The following is a 14,883-nucleotide window of genomic DNA, read 5'->3' on the forward strand; positions in this document are numbered from 1 at the left end:
GTGGTGAGTCACTCATCTTGAAGGTAGGTGTAATTTTCTAGACACTCTTGAACTGTCGTCGGTCCTGCAAAGATAGATACTACTATTCAGATTCACATTTCGTCAACACAGTCAAAACCAGACCTTAACTAGATGGTGGAAACTTAATTAACCGATTTCATGCCGGCCGACCCCACTTTGGCTGGTATATGTCCACTATTTTATTTTCCTTGCATTTTTCTGTAAAAACAATGGCAGAAATGGCTTCCTTGGGTCTGAAAACATATAAAAGGACATATTATTCATGTTTATATGATATCTAGATACAAAGATATGCACAAAAGTGTATTTTCCAAATTTTATGGTGGCCATCTTGGATTTCTTCGAATTACTACCTATTAGACGTAAAAGAAAAAATGGAACCCTATTTTTTTTACATCTCTATAATATTCTGAAGCAGAATCCATTGCTAAATCAATTTTAACAAACAAAAAACACAAACAATATTGTTATGACATATGGGCCTGCACTACAATGCCAGCGAAGATTGCCAGGTTTAAAATTGGCATGAATATACTAAGGTACTTACCTGGGTATTCTGAACTCGGAAACATGGCACAGGAGTCCACCGTCAGGCATAGACAAAACAAGAGTTCCTGCCCAGACACGAAGTGACATATGGGTAGTCTGCAACCCAGGCGAGCCTTGTGCAGTTGTAGAGCCTTTAACAACACCACTGCCTGGAAACGTGATCGTGGTTAAGACCCTGGTAGACTCGACCTATGGGAGTTTTTACATTCACGTGCTAAACCCCACTCCACGCGATGTTTGGCTGCAGCCACAAACTCGAGTTGGACTACTAGAAACTGTGGAGGTGGAGTCTGGTAATGTTTTCATCAATGTATCGGTGGATAGAATCACCGTGGGGCAGCAGACCAAACCTCTTCTAACAGATGAGTGTCTCGATGATACACTTCCACCAGGAGTTAGTCTGGAAGACTTCCCAGGAGACCATCACCATCCCAACGCCACCATCCCAACGCAACCATCGCCACCAGACACCATCCCAACAGGAGCAAAGGAAAGCTGAGGGGTCGTTCAAGCGCTACAGGTCCGTTTTTGCATCCGGCCCAGATGATCTGGGTTGGACAGAAACAATCAAACACTCAATACACCTGACAGAGGACAAGCCTGTCTGACTGCCTTACAGACACATTCCACCAACGCAGTTGCAGGAGGTGAAGGACCATCTAAGGAACATGTTTCGTAAAGGTATCATCAGGCCAAGCAAAAGTGAGTACTCTAGTCTAATTGTCTTGGTTAGAAAGAAATCCGGTGCTCTCCGAATTTGTGTGGACTACCAGTTGCTAAATGCTCGGACTCGCTAGGATGGGCACCCTCTGCCAAGAATCGAGGAGTCGATGGATATTCTGGTCAGAACTCGTTGGTTTTCTATGATGGATTTGCAGCCTGCCTACCATTAGGTTGAGGTGAAGGAGGAAGATAAACATAAAACAGCGTTTACTACGCCCTAAGGACTCTATGAATTTAACCGGATGCCTTTTGGGCTCTGCAATGCGCCAGCAACATACCAACGAATCATGCAACATGTCTACAGCGAAGAACTCTTCCAGACACCATTGGTATATCTGGACGACCTTGTCTGTTTCTCCAAAACGATCGATGAGCATTTGGATAGACTTGAAATCATTTTCCAGAAGTTGGTTCAGTTCAGTGCCTGGAACTTCCATTGCGGCAGCAGCCAAATGGGAATTCATGTCAACAGTCAAGGGCGTTTTTACTCCTACTGGATGCTTGGGCTGGATGTCCTTACTCCATCGACTACCAAGGAACCAAGTCCTGCCTGTGACTGTTGACCAATGTGGAATTGTAAGTGGATGGCCTTGCCTTTTCTACACTGGGCCTCCCTGACTCCACTGGCTGTTTCTGGCATGGGCTATGGACCACTTGGACACAATGGTCCTAACGTCTCCATCGATGCACCTTTCATCTCAGGCTCCCCTCGAGAGTTGGAAAAATCCCCTCGCCGGGAAGTGGGTTGGAGAACTCCCCTTGCCGGGAAGTGAGTTGGAGAACTCCCCTCGCTGGGAAGTGGGCCAGAGAACTCCCCGCACAACCTGCACCCATCATACCCATAACAATATACTAGAGCAAATATAATTCGTACCAACGCTTTTGGTGCTGATGTGAAGCTAGAGATGAAAAATGAAAGCAATTTGCAATTTAAGTTTTAATTATGTGATTAACAAGATTATGAATTCAGCACTTGTAAAAAAGTTGTGCTTTTCAAATTGGTGTTTCCATATAAATCTGTGTCGAGTTGAACGAGCAAAGGATTTTGAGTGTGATTTCACAAAAAAAAGTAAATGTAAAATGTATTAATAAATTTAATTTTTTTTTTTCAATTTCCTAATTTTTTACTATTTTTCATTTAATTTTTTTTTTTTTTTTTTTACAATTTATATTCTTCACTTCACACCACAATTCTTTAAAAAATACATTGAAGCAAATATGTCCACGCGATCATGGCACACTGCCCCAATTTGGTTAGTGGTCCATGGAGAATTATAATACCCTATATGAGATATTCCCTCTATACCAACTCCTAGCCGCCACTTGTTTTCAAAACAAGAGATTAGAAGGATAAATTTTCAGTAAAACTATCCTGTAATCACAGCTAAAAACGATGGACATGGTCGAAGGAAAATTGATTTCGGGTTCGAGGCTCGTGTGCTGATACGCCAACCGACGGACACACAAACAGACTTTTCCTTGGGAGAGAGCATCCACTTTACAATATTTCAATGGACTGCGCCATCTGGGAGAATGATACAAATCATTACATGCTGAATCGTCACATATTTATTAACATTAATGATTCAAAAGTACATACACGGTGTCAATCACTTAGAAAACGTGAAATATGGGATCTGGTCAACATGCATTTTATCATTGCTCCTCGTCGGACAAACTGTAACCAGGGGGATGCGGTTCTTGGGAATTTGGGTTATTGGTTCTTGCATTGGGAATTAGCCCATTCCATCAGTGGATAAAGCGCTCACCTGATGGTCGGTCCTCCACTGATAGTAGGAACACAAGTGATCTAAAGCCACAAAGTGCACTGCAATTATGTGCCTCTCCCACCACACTTTAGTTTCACCCACCTTACAGAAGGTGCCAGACAGTCCGTGTTCTCAAGATGAACAATATCGCCACATCCTTGAGTATAACAAAGTAGGATGGAAGTAGCAATCTGCAAATGGGAATTTTTTTTGACTTGATGGATAGGTAGAGGCCAAGGCCCAGGCAACCAATGCTCACGCAACAAGGTTCTCCCAAATGTGATGAGGCCATAAACCAAAAATCAACAAGTCGAATTTGTTAATTCAAAAGTGATTCGGAGTGAAAGAAAGATACGGAAAAATAAATATGGTTCCGTCAAGTGTACAAATAATAAGTCATTTACCAGGATTTGTTTATCGCCAAGGGCATGGGATGAAACCACAAGCATCTCTGACTTATAAACAGGCACTATTGTGGTTGTCATTATTATTAACACTGTATCAACACTGTTATTCACCACATTTCCCTACGAAAACCATGTCTAAATTTTCAGCAATCTTAAAAACTGCAGATATCAAACGATGTGGTAAGAGACCGTGTCCACGTTATTTATGCAAACGGGTGAATTTATACATTTTTAGTTCCTTCCCATCCAATGTCATTTTCATTTTAAGCTCTTCTCATCCCATTATTTTCCCCAAACTCAACCTCAATACGTAAATAATATGTAGACAACCCCCAACGACATTAGCTTCGTTAATCCATATCTTGCAAGCCAAATGTTAGCAGTTATATGGCTTTGGAGGTCCGGTCTTAAGTGACGAGCGTGACTTCAAAGGTTAAAAAGGCAGTGGTGTTTCTGATGGTCATATACAACGAATGATCACACAATCATAAAATGTTCACAGTAACCATCATTGATACCACGGTGGTTCATGACCTTAAAATCCGATGACCAGACAAATGGCCCCTCAAATCAAATAAATAAATAAATAAATAAATAAATAAACAAACAAACATACATATATATATATATATATATAAGCAAAGATTTGCAGTTGGGAGTAAGATCTCCAACCTTTAATTGAACAAACAATGACTCAACGTTTCGATTAACAACATGTGACAAAGCCACACGCCTCCGTTAATCTTCCTCAAGAGTGATAAAATCATCTCAACATCCCCTTATATGCAAAGTGGGCGGGGTATATGCAAAGTGGGGTGGGCAAAGCTGGACAGCCAATTAAACCGTATCATACCGCCCTCATGAACGGAGACGTTACTGATCAAATTCAAAAATCAACCGCATATTAACGGCTCAAAACAATCCTGTAAGCAATGCTGGATTATAACTCAAGTGTTTAGAAAATCATGAACAATCATTACATTTACTTAAAAGTTAAACTTGTAAATAATGAAATTGTAAATTAAATTAAAACTGTAAATATATTAAAGCAAAATTTTTTTAAGATAAAATAAAATTGCCATAATAACTCGAAAACTCGAAACTCGAACTCGAAACGTTGAGTCATTGTTTGTTCAATTAAAGGTTGGAGATCTTACCATGGAGTCATTTATATATATATATATATATATATATATATATATATATATATATATATATATATATATATATATATATAATTATATATATGTAATTATATATATATATATAAATAATTATATATATATATATATAATTGTATATAAATAATTATATATATATATATCTTTGCAACTATTAATTAATAAATAGCAAGCAAATGCAATTCCACAGGAATTCCCCTGTGAGGTAAAAGAAAATTAGTATTCCTTATGGCCAAGGATATCCCTTCAGAGGGAGACAGACAGAGAGAGAGAGTGCATTGTTGTTAGACCTTGACCACGAAGAGTTTCATGCACGAACAGTCTGCTCAATATTTATCTCTCACACCCAAGATGGACACGCACTCACACACACGCACACACTCTGTTCGTGAAAGGGTAATTTGAGGTGCAGGTATATTTTTTAAATCTTTTTTACTTCAATAAAAGGTAACGTCTTTCAAACACAGCATGTAATCCTTCTTCTACAGTAGATTTTTCTGCTCCAGCCAATGGAAATGGTACAGAGTTTTTTTTGGACTGGACCAGAGTTTAAGTGATGGAATACCAGGAGGGAAAAAGTTTAAATGTTCCTTTACAACCCTGAGCTGCTGTATTCGCTTTGCATCGGAAATGCTTCCTGGCTTCTTGTACAATCCAAACTTCCTGATAGCAGCAATGCAGGTGGGGCTCTGAGTGTTTCGATAAGGAAAATAATTAAATCATTTTTACAATTGTTTTACAAGGCAAGTGTGACCATCAAAAGGAATATTGTGTCCCATCAGAAGCAAGTGTTGGTGATTGAGAGGCATTGTATTCATCAGGAGGAGACAGTACAATAGCTCGTTCAACTCGAGGAGATTCGTTTTCTTCTGGTCTCAGCAATGAAAGAATCTCCGTAAGCTTCCTCTCGACCGAACCAACACGGTCCCCCAAGCGTCGTATGTCATCTTTTAGCTCAATCTTGACCTCAAGCATGGCAAGGTGTAGACTTTGCTCGGGGATGGGTGAAAACGCTTGCTTTCCGTCATTTCCAGCCGGACTGCGGTTTTCCAGGGGGCTCCGCCCGGCAGTTCCGCCAATTACGACAACGCCAGCTGATGGACCACCCACTGCAGGATCACCTGCACGATCTAAACGCAGGTCACTTTTGGTGATGCCGCTGTCACAGGAATCCGTTTTGCGCAGAAAATTCTTGCCATCCTGGCCAGGCACGCGAGCGCGCTGTTGCGGCAACGTATCCATGGACTCCGCTTTCGACACTTGGTTCCAATCATCTGCTTTGCCACCTGCTGTAACGCTTCCCGCACAGACATCAGTGGACACTCTGGTCCGAGCCCAAAGCCGACCGCCACTCGATCTTCGACCACCAAGTTCTCCACCCAGAGGCCCCGTTTTACTTGGTCCGAGAGGGCTCAAGGCTTGTGGCCTCGATGTTGCTATCACTGCAGTGACGTCACTGCCCGATGATCCCGGAGTGTCAACACCTGTCTGGTCAGGCTGTGGCAAAGGGCCGGGCAATGCCTTGCAAACAGCTGTGCCGTTCTCAAGGTCGACGTCTGGTTGCTGCTGCCGAAGTTTTTCAGCTTGGAGCCTCTCCTCCCTCTGTTGTCGAAAACGCTGGAAGAGCTTGCGCACAGGATGGTCTGGGGGAATGTCAAGTGGGGCCTGGTCTTTCAGCTTCTCCCTCTCCTCCTCTTCACGCTTCACGTCGCTTATCTTTCGAAAAATGAGCTGCAAGAAATGATAAATAGCAAAGTGCTTAGTCTTGGAAGTTACACTGAAAGTAAATTTTAAAATAACGACAAATAAACATTGACCACTTGATGACAAAACAATGAACCCAGTACTGCTGCTCCCATCAAGACGAATAGTCTTTCAAATCAGTTTTGATCACAGAATAAACTAGAACGGTACTCGGCAGAGAGCATATGTCCACCAGGATGAACAGTTTACATTTTGATCCCAACGATAGGCCAGATCTGGATCCGAATCTAAATCAAAAGCTAATCAGCTTGTTCTTGTCGCCTATCCAACTCATCCACCTAGTTTTGTTGTAAGTCCTCCACAACTATTTGATATATCATGATATATACAGTCACGTGAAAAAGTAAGTACACCCCATGTAAAGTTTTGACTTTTTCAACATATTTCAACATACAGCTATTTGATCTTCATTTCAACAATATTGATAGATAAACGTAATATAATATAACAAATATCATGTAACATTTACATTTTGTAGTCCATTGTATAATTTAAATAAACATAAATGCAAATTTCGCATGTGGAAAAAGTAAGTACATCCTTGGCTCTAATAGGTGGTATTGCCCCCTTTGGCAGAAACAACCTCAAGTAGGCGTTTCTTATAACTGTCTGCCAGTCTCTGACATCGACTGGGAGAAATTTTTGCCCACTCCTATATGCATAATTCTTTCAGCTGTGCGATGTTTGAGGTGTTTCTTGCATGCACAGCTCGTTTCAAATCCCCCACAACATCTCGATGGGATTTAGATCCGGGCTTTGACTTGGCCATTCCAGAACCCTCCATTTCTTTCTTCTCAGCCATTCCTTGGTGGATTTACTGGTATGTTTAGGGTCATTGTCATGTTGCAAGGTCCACATTCGGTTGAGCTTCAACTTTCTGACAGATGGCTTCACATTATCCTCAAGCACCCTCTGGTACAATGAAGAATTCATAGTGGATTATATGATGGTGAGCTTCCCAGGCCCTGATGAAGCAAAGCTGCCCCAAACCATAATATTTCCACCACCATGCTTTGCAGTTGATATCAGGTTCTTGTGGTCAAATGCTGTCTTTGATTTTCGCTAAACATGTCTTCTGGTACTGTGGCCAAATAGCTCTACCTTTGACTCATCTGTCCAGAGCACATTGTTCCAGAAGTGCTGGTCTTTGCCTAGGTGTTCATTGGCAAACTTTAGTCTTGCCCTGATGTTCTTTCTGGACAGCAAAGGTTTCCTCCTGGCACACCTCCCATGTAGATCAAATTTCTGCAGCCTCTTTCTAATGGTAGACTCGTGCACTTTGACATCAACAGTGGCAAGAGCTACCTGTAGATCCCGTGATGACATTCTGGGGTTCTTAGAGACTTCTTTCAGCATCTTGCAGTCTACTCTCGGGCTGAACTTGCTGGGGCGGCCTGGCCTGAACAAGTTGGCAGTTGTTTGGAATCTTCTCCACTTGTCGATGATCTTCCGGACAGTCGAGTGATTGATTTCATATTGTTTGGAGATCTTTTTAAGTCCCTTCCCAGACTCGTAGGCATCTATAACCTTATTTCTGAAGGCCTCAGAGAGCTCTTTTGATCTAGGCATGGTGACGCCGCACATGTCAACAGCAAAGAGCAAACCAAACGAAATGTCTGAGGCTTAAATAAGACAGGTTCCTCCAAGATCCTCTTTGACGATGTTCTAATCATTTGCACCTGAGCTGGTGCACCTGATTCTAATTTTAGGTATTTGTAGTAGTGATAAATGTAGGGGTGTACTTACTTTTTCCACATGCGAAATTTGCATTTATGTTTATTTAAGTTATACAATAGACTACAACATGTAAATGTTTCATGATATTTGTTATATTATATCACCTTTATCTATCAATATTGTTGAAATGAAGATCAAATAGCTGTATGTTGAAATATGTTGAAAAAGTCAAAACTTTACATACTTTTTCATGTGACTGTATATAGTTTTTTGCCCTTTCACTCCATGGTGAATCAATGCTGACTATCTCTCAATGCTGAAGAATCACTTAAAATTATCTGTCCAGATCCGGATACGATCTTCACCAAAATTGAAGAATTCTTCCTTGTCACACACACAACCTATCTACCAAGTTTCAACTGACTTCCTCGACAACTTTTTGAGATATCCTGCTATATATCGGTTTTTGCCCTATATCTCAATGGTGAAGTCACCAAAAAATTCTCAGATCCAGATCTGGATCGGGATCTTTACCAAAATCGAATCATTTCGTCCTTGTCACATACCCAACCTGTCCACCAAATGTCATCCGAATCCGTCCACAACTTTTTGAGATATCGTGCTCACAAACAGACAAACAGATAGACAGACAAACAGACAGGGGTGAAAACATAACCCCATCCACCTTCGGTGGTGGAGGTAAAAATGCAAATGCTCTTTAATTACATTTTTAAACTATTATTTCATCACAATTAGTCGCAAAGACTACAGATTTTCATTAATCAGTTGTTCTGACGTCATAGCCTCAGAGTCCCAACATTAGTAGATGTACATTATAAAGTCCTCAATTTATTCTTCTGCTATGTCTCAGCATTCTAATGTGGGCCCAAATTGAAACCAATGACTAACACCAATGATTGTGGTTCCAGCACGAAAACAAACAAACAAAAAAAAAACCAAAGTGGATGTCGGCCATAATTTTGTAAATAATGTCAGGAATTAAAAAATAGTCCATAAAACGACTGCAGGTGAAGAGGTTTTCAGCATCTTTGATAAAGCCAAGTGTTGGCTTAACAGTTAAGGTGGCTGGTTTAAGATATTAGGGTCATGAGTGTGAGCCCTTGTTGTGCCGTTAAATAACACCAGGTGGGTTCACTCCGCCTGTCATCCTGTCCACCAAGTTCCAAAGTCGGCATAATGAGTACCAGCTTACTGGTAACGGACACTGCATAAGCTGCACAGCCGCACTTCCCAGCGATGATGCAACCAGCAGGCACAGGATGCATATGAAATGGTGATCTTCGATTTGAAACAATTTCACTGGTACATGTTGGACTTGGTTTTAAAATTTTATGATTTTGTGATTTTTGTGATTTTAAAAGTTAAACGGAGGACTCAACACAAAGGGTCCACAAAATACACTGAGGGTGTCCCCATTGTCTATAGATAGAACCATAACGAACATCAAGTTTATCATATGCACATCAAGGAAAATAGAAGCAAGGATGTGATTTCCGCCTTGATCTCACCCGCTTGCGCAGGTTGAAGGTGAGGATGAGGTTGCGTGCAAAGGATGTGGCAAACCCCATGTAGAAGTCCAGCACCTTGAGCAGGGCCTCGCGCATTATCACGTGCAAGTCACAGTATGTGAGTGCACGCACGTTGGCGCAAGCTGGTGCAACGGTCGCCTCCTTCCAAAATATGTCACCAAACACATCTCCCTTTCCTGTTACACGTAATAACAAAACAGTTAGGGAGATATTGAGGACAGGTCCTGGAGAGCAACAGAGGATTTGTAAAATGCCGTCACTATATGGTCACATTTTCAGAGGTCTCTGCATGATTCTGCAACTCGGGCATCGTTGGGGTTTACGGACAATCTTGGGAAAACAAATAAAAATATTGTTTAATCAGTGTCAGGTTATGGTCGCAAAGCTAGTTTAATTGTAAAAGATCAGGCACATGTGCTTTTGTATAATTATACAGAAATCTATTCTATCAGAGCATTCAACACCCGACATTCTTGTTCATTTGGTTTCAGACCAGGTTTCACTTTCACTTTACCTTGGACATGAAGCTTCCACTCACTCAACAATGGATGGAGGCCCTCAATGTCAGAGAGGACATCAGGTCAGTCTCTCAAATACATACTTCAAGCATTTGATACAGTCTGGCACCCCACCTTGCTCTCCAAACTCTGGCTACGGCATCAAAGACCATCTCCACACATGATTTACTGACTTCATCTACTCTCGTAGCCAACGTGTCTCTCAATGGAATCCTTTCACCTCCTCTCCCTGTCAAGGCTGGAGTGCCCCCAATGCAATGTTCTGGGGCCAGTCCTATTCCTAATCTTCATCAACAATCTATCTGGGAAATCCTCTTTATCTCTTTACTCTATCCTCTGCCATGACATTCCTCATCCTTCAGCTAGACAAGGCAGCAGTCTCTTCCCCATCTTCAGACCTTGACAAATCCACAAACTGGTCAAACACTTGGAAGGGATGTGTTTTAACGCTGAGAAATCAAGCATGCACTTTCTCTTTCTTTCTGAAAGGACCGTACTGCAAACCCTCCCATATACTTTCTCAACAACCCTCTCCAAGAAGTCTATTCACTCAAACTATTGGGTCTCACATTCAGCCATGATCTCTCTATTGGGCAAATCACATTTTAAAAAGTTGGCCTCCAAAGACAGTCGCCCACTCCGTCGTATAAAGTCCTTCCCCGGTACACCTGAACTTCAATCCACCTACAAGACCATCATCCACAGCTTGATGGGGGTACTGCTCTCCCCTCTGGGATGACGACCCTCACCCACTCCATCGTATAAAGTCCTTCCCCGGTACACCTGAACTTCTATCCACCTACAAGACCATCATCCACAGCTTGATGGGGGTACTGCTCTCCCCTCTGGGTTCCTTGCTCACCTTGATGCCATAGCAACAAAGGCCTTCAAGATCATTGGAATCTCCCGCGATGAAGCTGAGTTTATGGGCCTATCACTTCCGTATCACTGACAGATTGGAGGTCTCCCTGTCTTCTTCCACCTCCTTTCTGGTCTTGCATCATCTGCCTTCCCTGTGTTTTGTCCCCCCCCCTAAGGTATCTACAGGGTGCACGCAGCCCACCAACAACCCCCTTCCAGTAAAACCCGCAAATCCAGAACCACTGCTCACCTCCTCATGTATTCCTCTTTTTCCCTGCCTGTGGAATAGACTTCAACACTCTCTTCAATGTCATTCTTCCCTCCAGGTCTTCAAAACAGCTGTTCTCTACCATCTCAGATTGTCGCCCATCCAAAACCTTGATCTCTTCTACACCTATTACACCTCGACCAACCTCCCCTCCAAACCCTCCAAACTTTGCTTCTCTATTCATCTTGTGCACCTTGTGTTCTTCCTTACCCCTCACCGTTACCCGCGTCCCTTGTTTGTCTGTCTCAGTATATTTTACACTTTAACCCTGCTGTTGTCATTTCCCCCTTCCTTTCTGCTGCTCCTTTTATTTTGTTGCGTCCTGATCCGCTCTGTGTTCTAGCTCTTCCACGAGCCTTGACCCTGTAAACAAAAAAACACGTAGCAGCCAGCATGGTTGGTTGCACCGAGAACAGCCATTTCACGATATCTCGGTCGCTGAACGTACAAAGGTCTATCCTAACATTGTGAAGTAATGACAATCATGGAGTACGATAGTACTCCATATGTAAAGATGCCACAGGTAAAAAATGGCCGTCCCATCAAATGTGCACTCCATTATATGCTGAAAATCTATGAAAAGCTATGATACAGGTCAAAGCTGTGATACGCCCAGTCTGCTGGCATTAGTTAGTGCATGTTAAAGGTTCCAGTGTCCTTCACAAAGACTATGCAAACTATTGCCAGCACCCTGAACAAATTTCAGATTCCTGCCCTAACCTTAATCAAATGATAGGCCTGGCCAGCCAGTTCATGAAAGACCTGTACAACCTTCCCCTGGCCAACCCCACAAGAATGTGGGAATAATTGTGACCGTTAACGAAGATGAGGATCCCAGCACAATAACGGCTGAGGCGATTACAATGTTTTAAAGGGAGGACATGATTGACTCAGCCTGTCATCCTTCTGAGGTCGGCAAATTGAGTACCAGTTCACTGGTAATTCCCTGTGTGTTGCAAGAGGCGACTTACAGGGTTGGTGGCAGGAAGGGCATCCGGCCATAAAAAAAATTGCTTCAAAAAGGGGACCACAATGCCAGAAAAAGGCCAACCCCTGCTCTGCAGGGTGAAAAAGGTGCCTCTAAAGGTGGTTCAACGGGAGGAAGTGACATTGTCCCTTAGGTATTGTACCCATACCACATGCACTCACTCGATCAGGCTCCAGCATATTGGATGCATCCACATAGACCTGCAGTTTAATCTGTATTAGTGATATCATTTCATGTTCGTTTTAATGTCAGGAATATAATACATGGACAAATCAAACTACCTCAACACATGATTTCCATTTGACAATTGAACCACAGTTTACCACATGATTCCCCTCTCCCTCTCCTCCATCCCCTCCATCCCCTCTCCCCAGGTTAAAGAAGAATTTTTAAGATTGTGATAAGATCCCCTCGAGATGATTGAGACATGGATTGTGTATGTGTGCCATTCAGAGGGTGAATGGGCAAGACAAAATATTTAAGTGCCTTTGAATGGGGTACGGTAGTAGGTGCCAGGCGCACCGGTTTGAGTGTCAAGAATGGCAAAGCAGCTGGGTTTGTCACACTCAACAGTTTCCTGTGTGTATCAAGAGAATGGTCCACCACCCAAAGGACATCCAGCCAACAGTGGGTGAAAACGGCTCATTGATGAAAGAGGCCAAAGGAGGCTGACACGGATTGTACAGAGTGACAGACAGGCTACAGTTAGTCAACTGACAGTCCAGTACAACATTGGTGCTGTAAGACACATAAAAGTATGCACAACTCGTCGTACCTTGACACGAATGGGGTATGGCAGCCGACGACTGCACGGAGTTCCACTTCTTTCAGCAAAAAAACAAGAACCTGCGGTTGCAATGGACTAAGGAATGAAAATACTGGACACTGGAGGATTAGAAAAGCATTGCCTGTTCTGACGAATCCTGGTTCCTGTTGTTTCACGCTGATGGGAGGACGAGGTATGGAGAAAACCACATCAGTACATGCATCCATCATGCCGTGTGTCAATATTGCAGGCTGGTGGTGGTGTGGGGTGTGTTTTCATGGCACACATTGGGCCCCTTGATAAAAGTGTAGCAATGTTTAAATGCCACATGGATATCTGAACATCATTGCCAATCAGGTGCATCCCTTCATGGCAGCAGCGTATCCACCCGCAAATGGATTTCTTCAGCAGGATAATGCCCCATGAAACAAGGCAAGGATTGACCAGGAATGGTTCCATGAACATGACAGTGAATTCAGCGTACTGCAGTGGCCTGCCCAGTCACCGGATCTCAATCCAATTGAGCATCTGTGGGACGAGATTGAACGAGCTATTCGGGGTAGTCAACTTGATACCAGCCAACTTGACAACTGTGGAAAGCATTGGAGTCAACATGGGCCAACATCCTGTGCAACACTTTTGACACCTTGTAAAGTCCATGCCCTGATGAACTGAGGCTGTGCAGAGGGCAAAAGGGTGTGCAACTCGATATTAGGAAGGTGTTCCTAAAGTTTTGTACACCGAGTGTGTGTGTGTGTGTGTATGTATGTGTATATATATATATGTATATCTATATATATATATATACATATATGGACGCCTCACACATCGATGCCTCACCATGCATGTGAGACACCAGCGCAGCAGTTTATAGTTGGGTCGATATTTGAACCCACGCCAGACAGCTCAAAGGCCGGTGCGCATACCTATAGGCCCAGTGTTTCTCAACTTACTTACTTACTTAAGTCAACGTGTGGCCCTGAATGGGTTTCTCTCATCTCCTCTTCCTGTTCAGGCTGGGGTTCCCCAAGGTCGTGTTCTGGGCCCTGTGCTTTTTCTGGTCTTCATCAATGATCTCTCTGACTCTCTTGAAAATCCTCTCTATCTCTTTGCTGATGACTCTACTCTCTGTCGCTCCATTCCTCATCCATCAGATCGGCAGTCTGCAGCCTCCTCACTCTCTGCAGACCTTGACAAAATCACAGACTGGGCAAACAAGTGGAACATGTCTTTCAATCCTGACAAATCTCACACTGTACGATGTCTCTCCGAAAAGGCCGACTGGACAACCCTCCCATCTACTTTCTGAATAATCCTCTCCAAGAAGTTCTGTCACTCAAGCTTTTGGGTCTCACTATCTGCCATGATCTTTCCTGGGAAAACCACATTTCCAAGCTGGCCTTTGTAATACCAATGCTTGGCTTCAGTCTTCGGTAATGAGCGCTGCTCCGTAAGTTCTTATCACACTGCACCTTCCTCACGAGTCCGTTATAATCGCATCGGTCCTTCCAAGTCCTTCAAATCGCAGTAGTCCTTTGCAATCACGATAAGTCCTTTTCATAAGCCAACCTTCCAACAAGTCCTTTCCGCACAGTCCTTCATAAAGCGCATCAGTTCTGTTGAGGGCTTTTTGTGCGCGCTTTTATAACCAAGCCAGCGAACGCTCTCGGAACCCAAAACCACACCCTGTCAGGCGACCTCACCTCAGCCCTGGTTGGCTGGTGTTGGCTTACTGGCCCCGCCTTGATGGCTGGTTGACGTGGCCGCACCTCCACCCTGGCGCTCCGCCCCCTTTTCTGGCCTTACCTCGTGGGTTTCTGGGCTGGTTTGAGCAGAAGCCC

General features: G+C 43.1%; 1 protein-coding gene across 1 annotated transcript in view; it reads right to left on the reverse strand.

Moving 5' to 3' along the window:
* Positions 1-5,084: 5,084 nt before the first annotated feature.
* LOC137426716 (voltage-gated delayed rectifier potassium channel KCNH1) overlaps positions 5,085-14,883 on the reverse strand; it is a 112,234-nt gene continuing 102,435 nt past the window's right edge. The window contains exons 11-12 of the mRNA XM_068115521.2: positions 9,621-9,817; positions 5,085-6,381 (exon numbers count right to left, since the gene is read on the reverse strand). Coding sequence (XP_067971622.2) covers positions 5,407-6,381; positions 9,621-9,817 — 1,172 coding nt within the window. The 3' untranslated portion in view covers positions 5,085-5,406. The remainder of the gene's footprint in view (positions 6,382-9,620; positions 9,818-14,883) is intronic.

The sequence above is a fragment of the Myxine glutinosa genome, chromosome 5 (assembly GCF_964187855.1).
Source record: "Myxine glutinosa chromosome 5, kmMyxGlut1.1, whole genome shotgun sequence".
Classification (NCBI taxonomy): Eukaryota; Metazoa; Chordata; class Myxini; order Myxiniformes; family Myxinidae; genus Myxine; species Myxine glutinosa.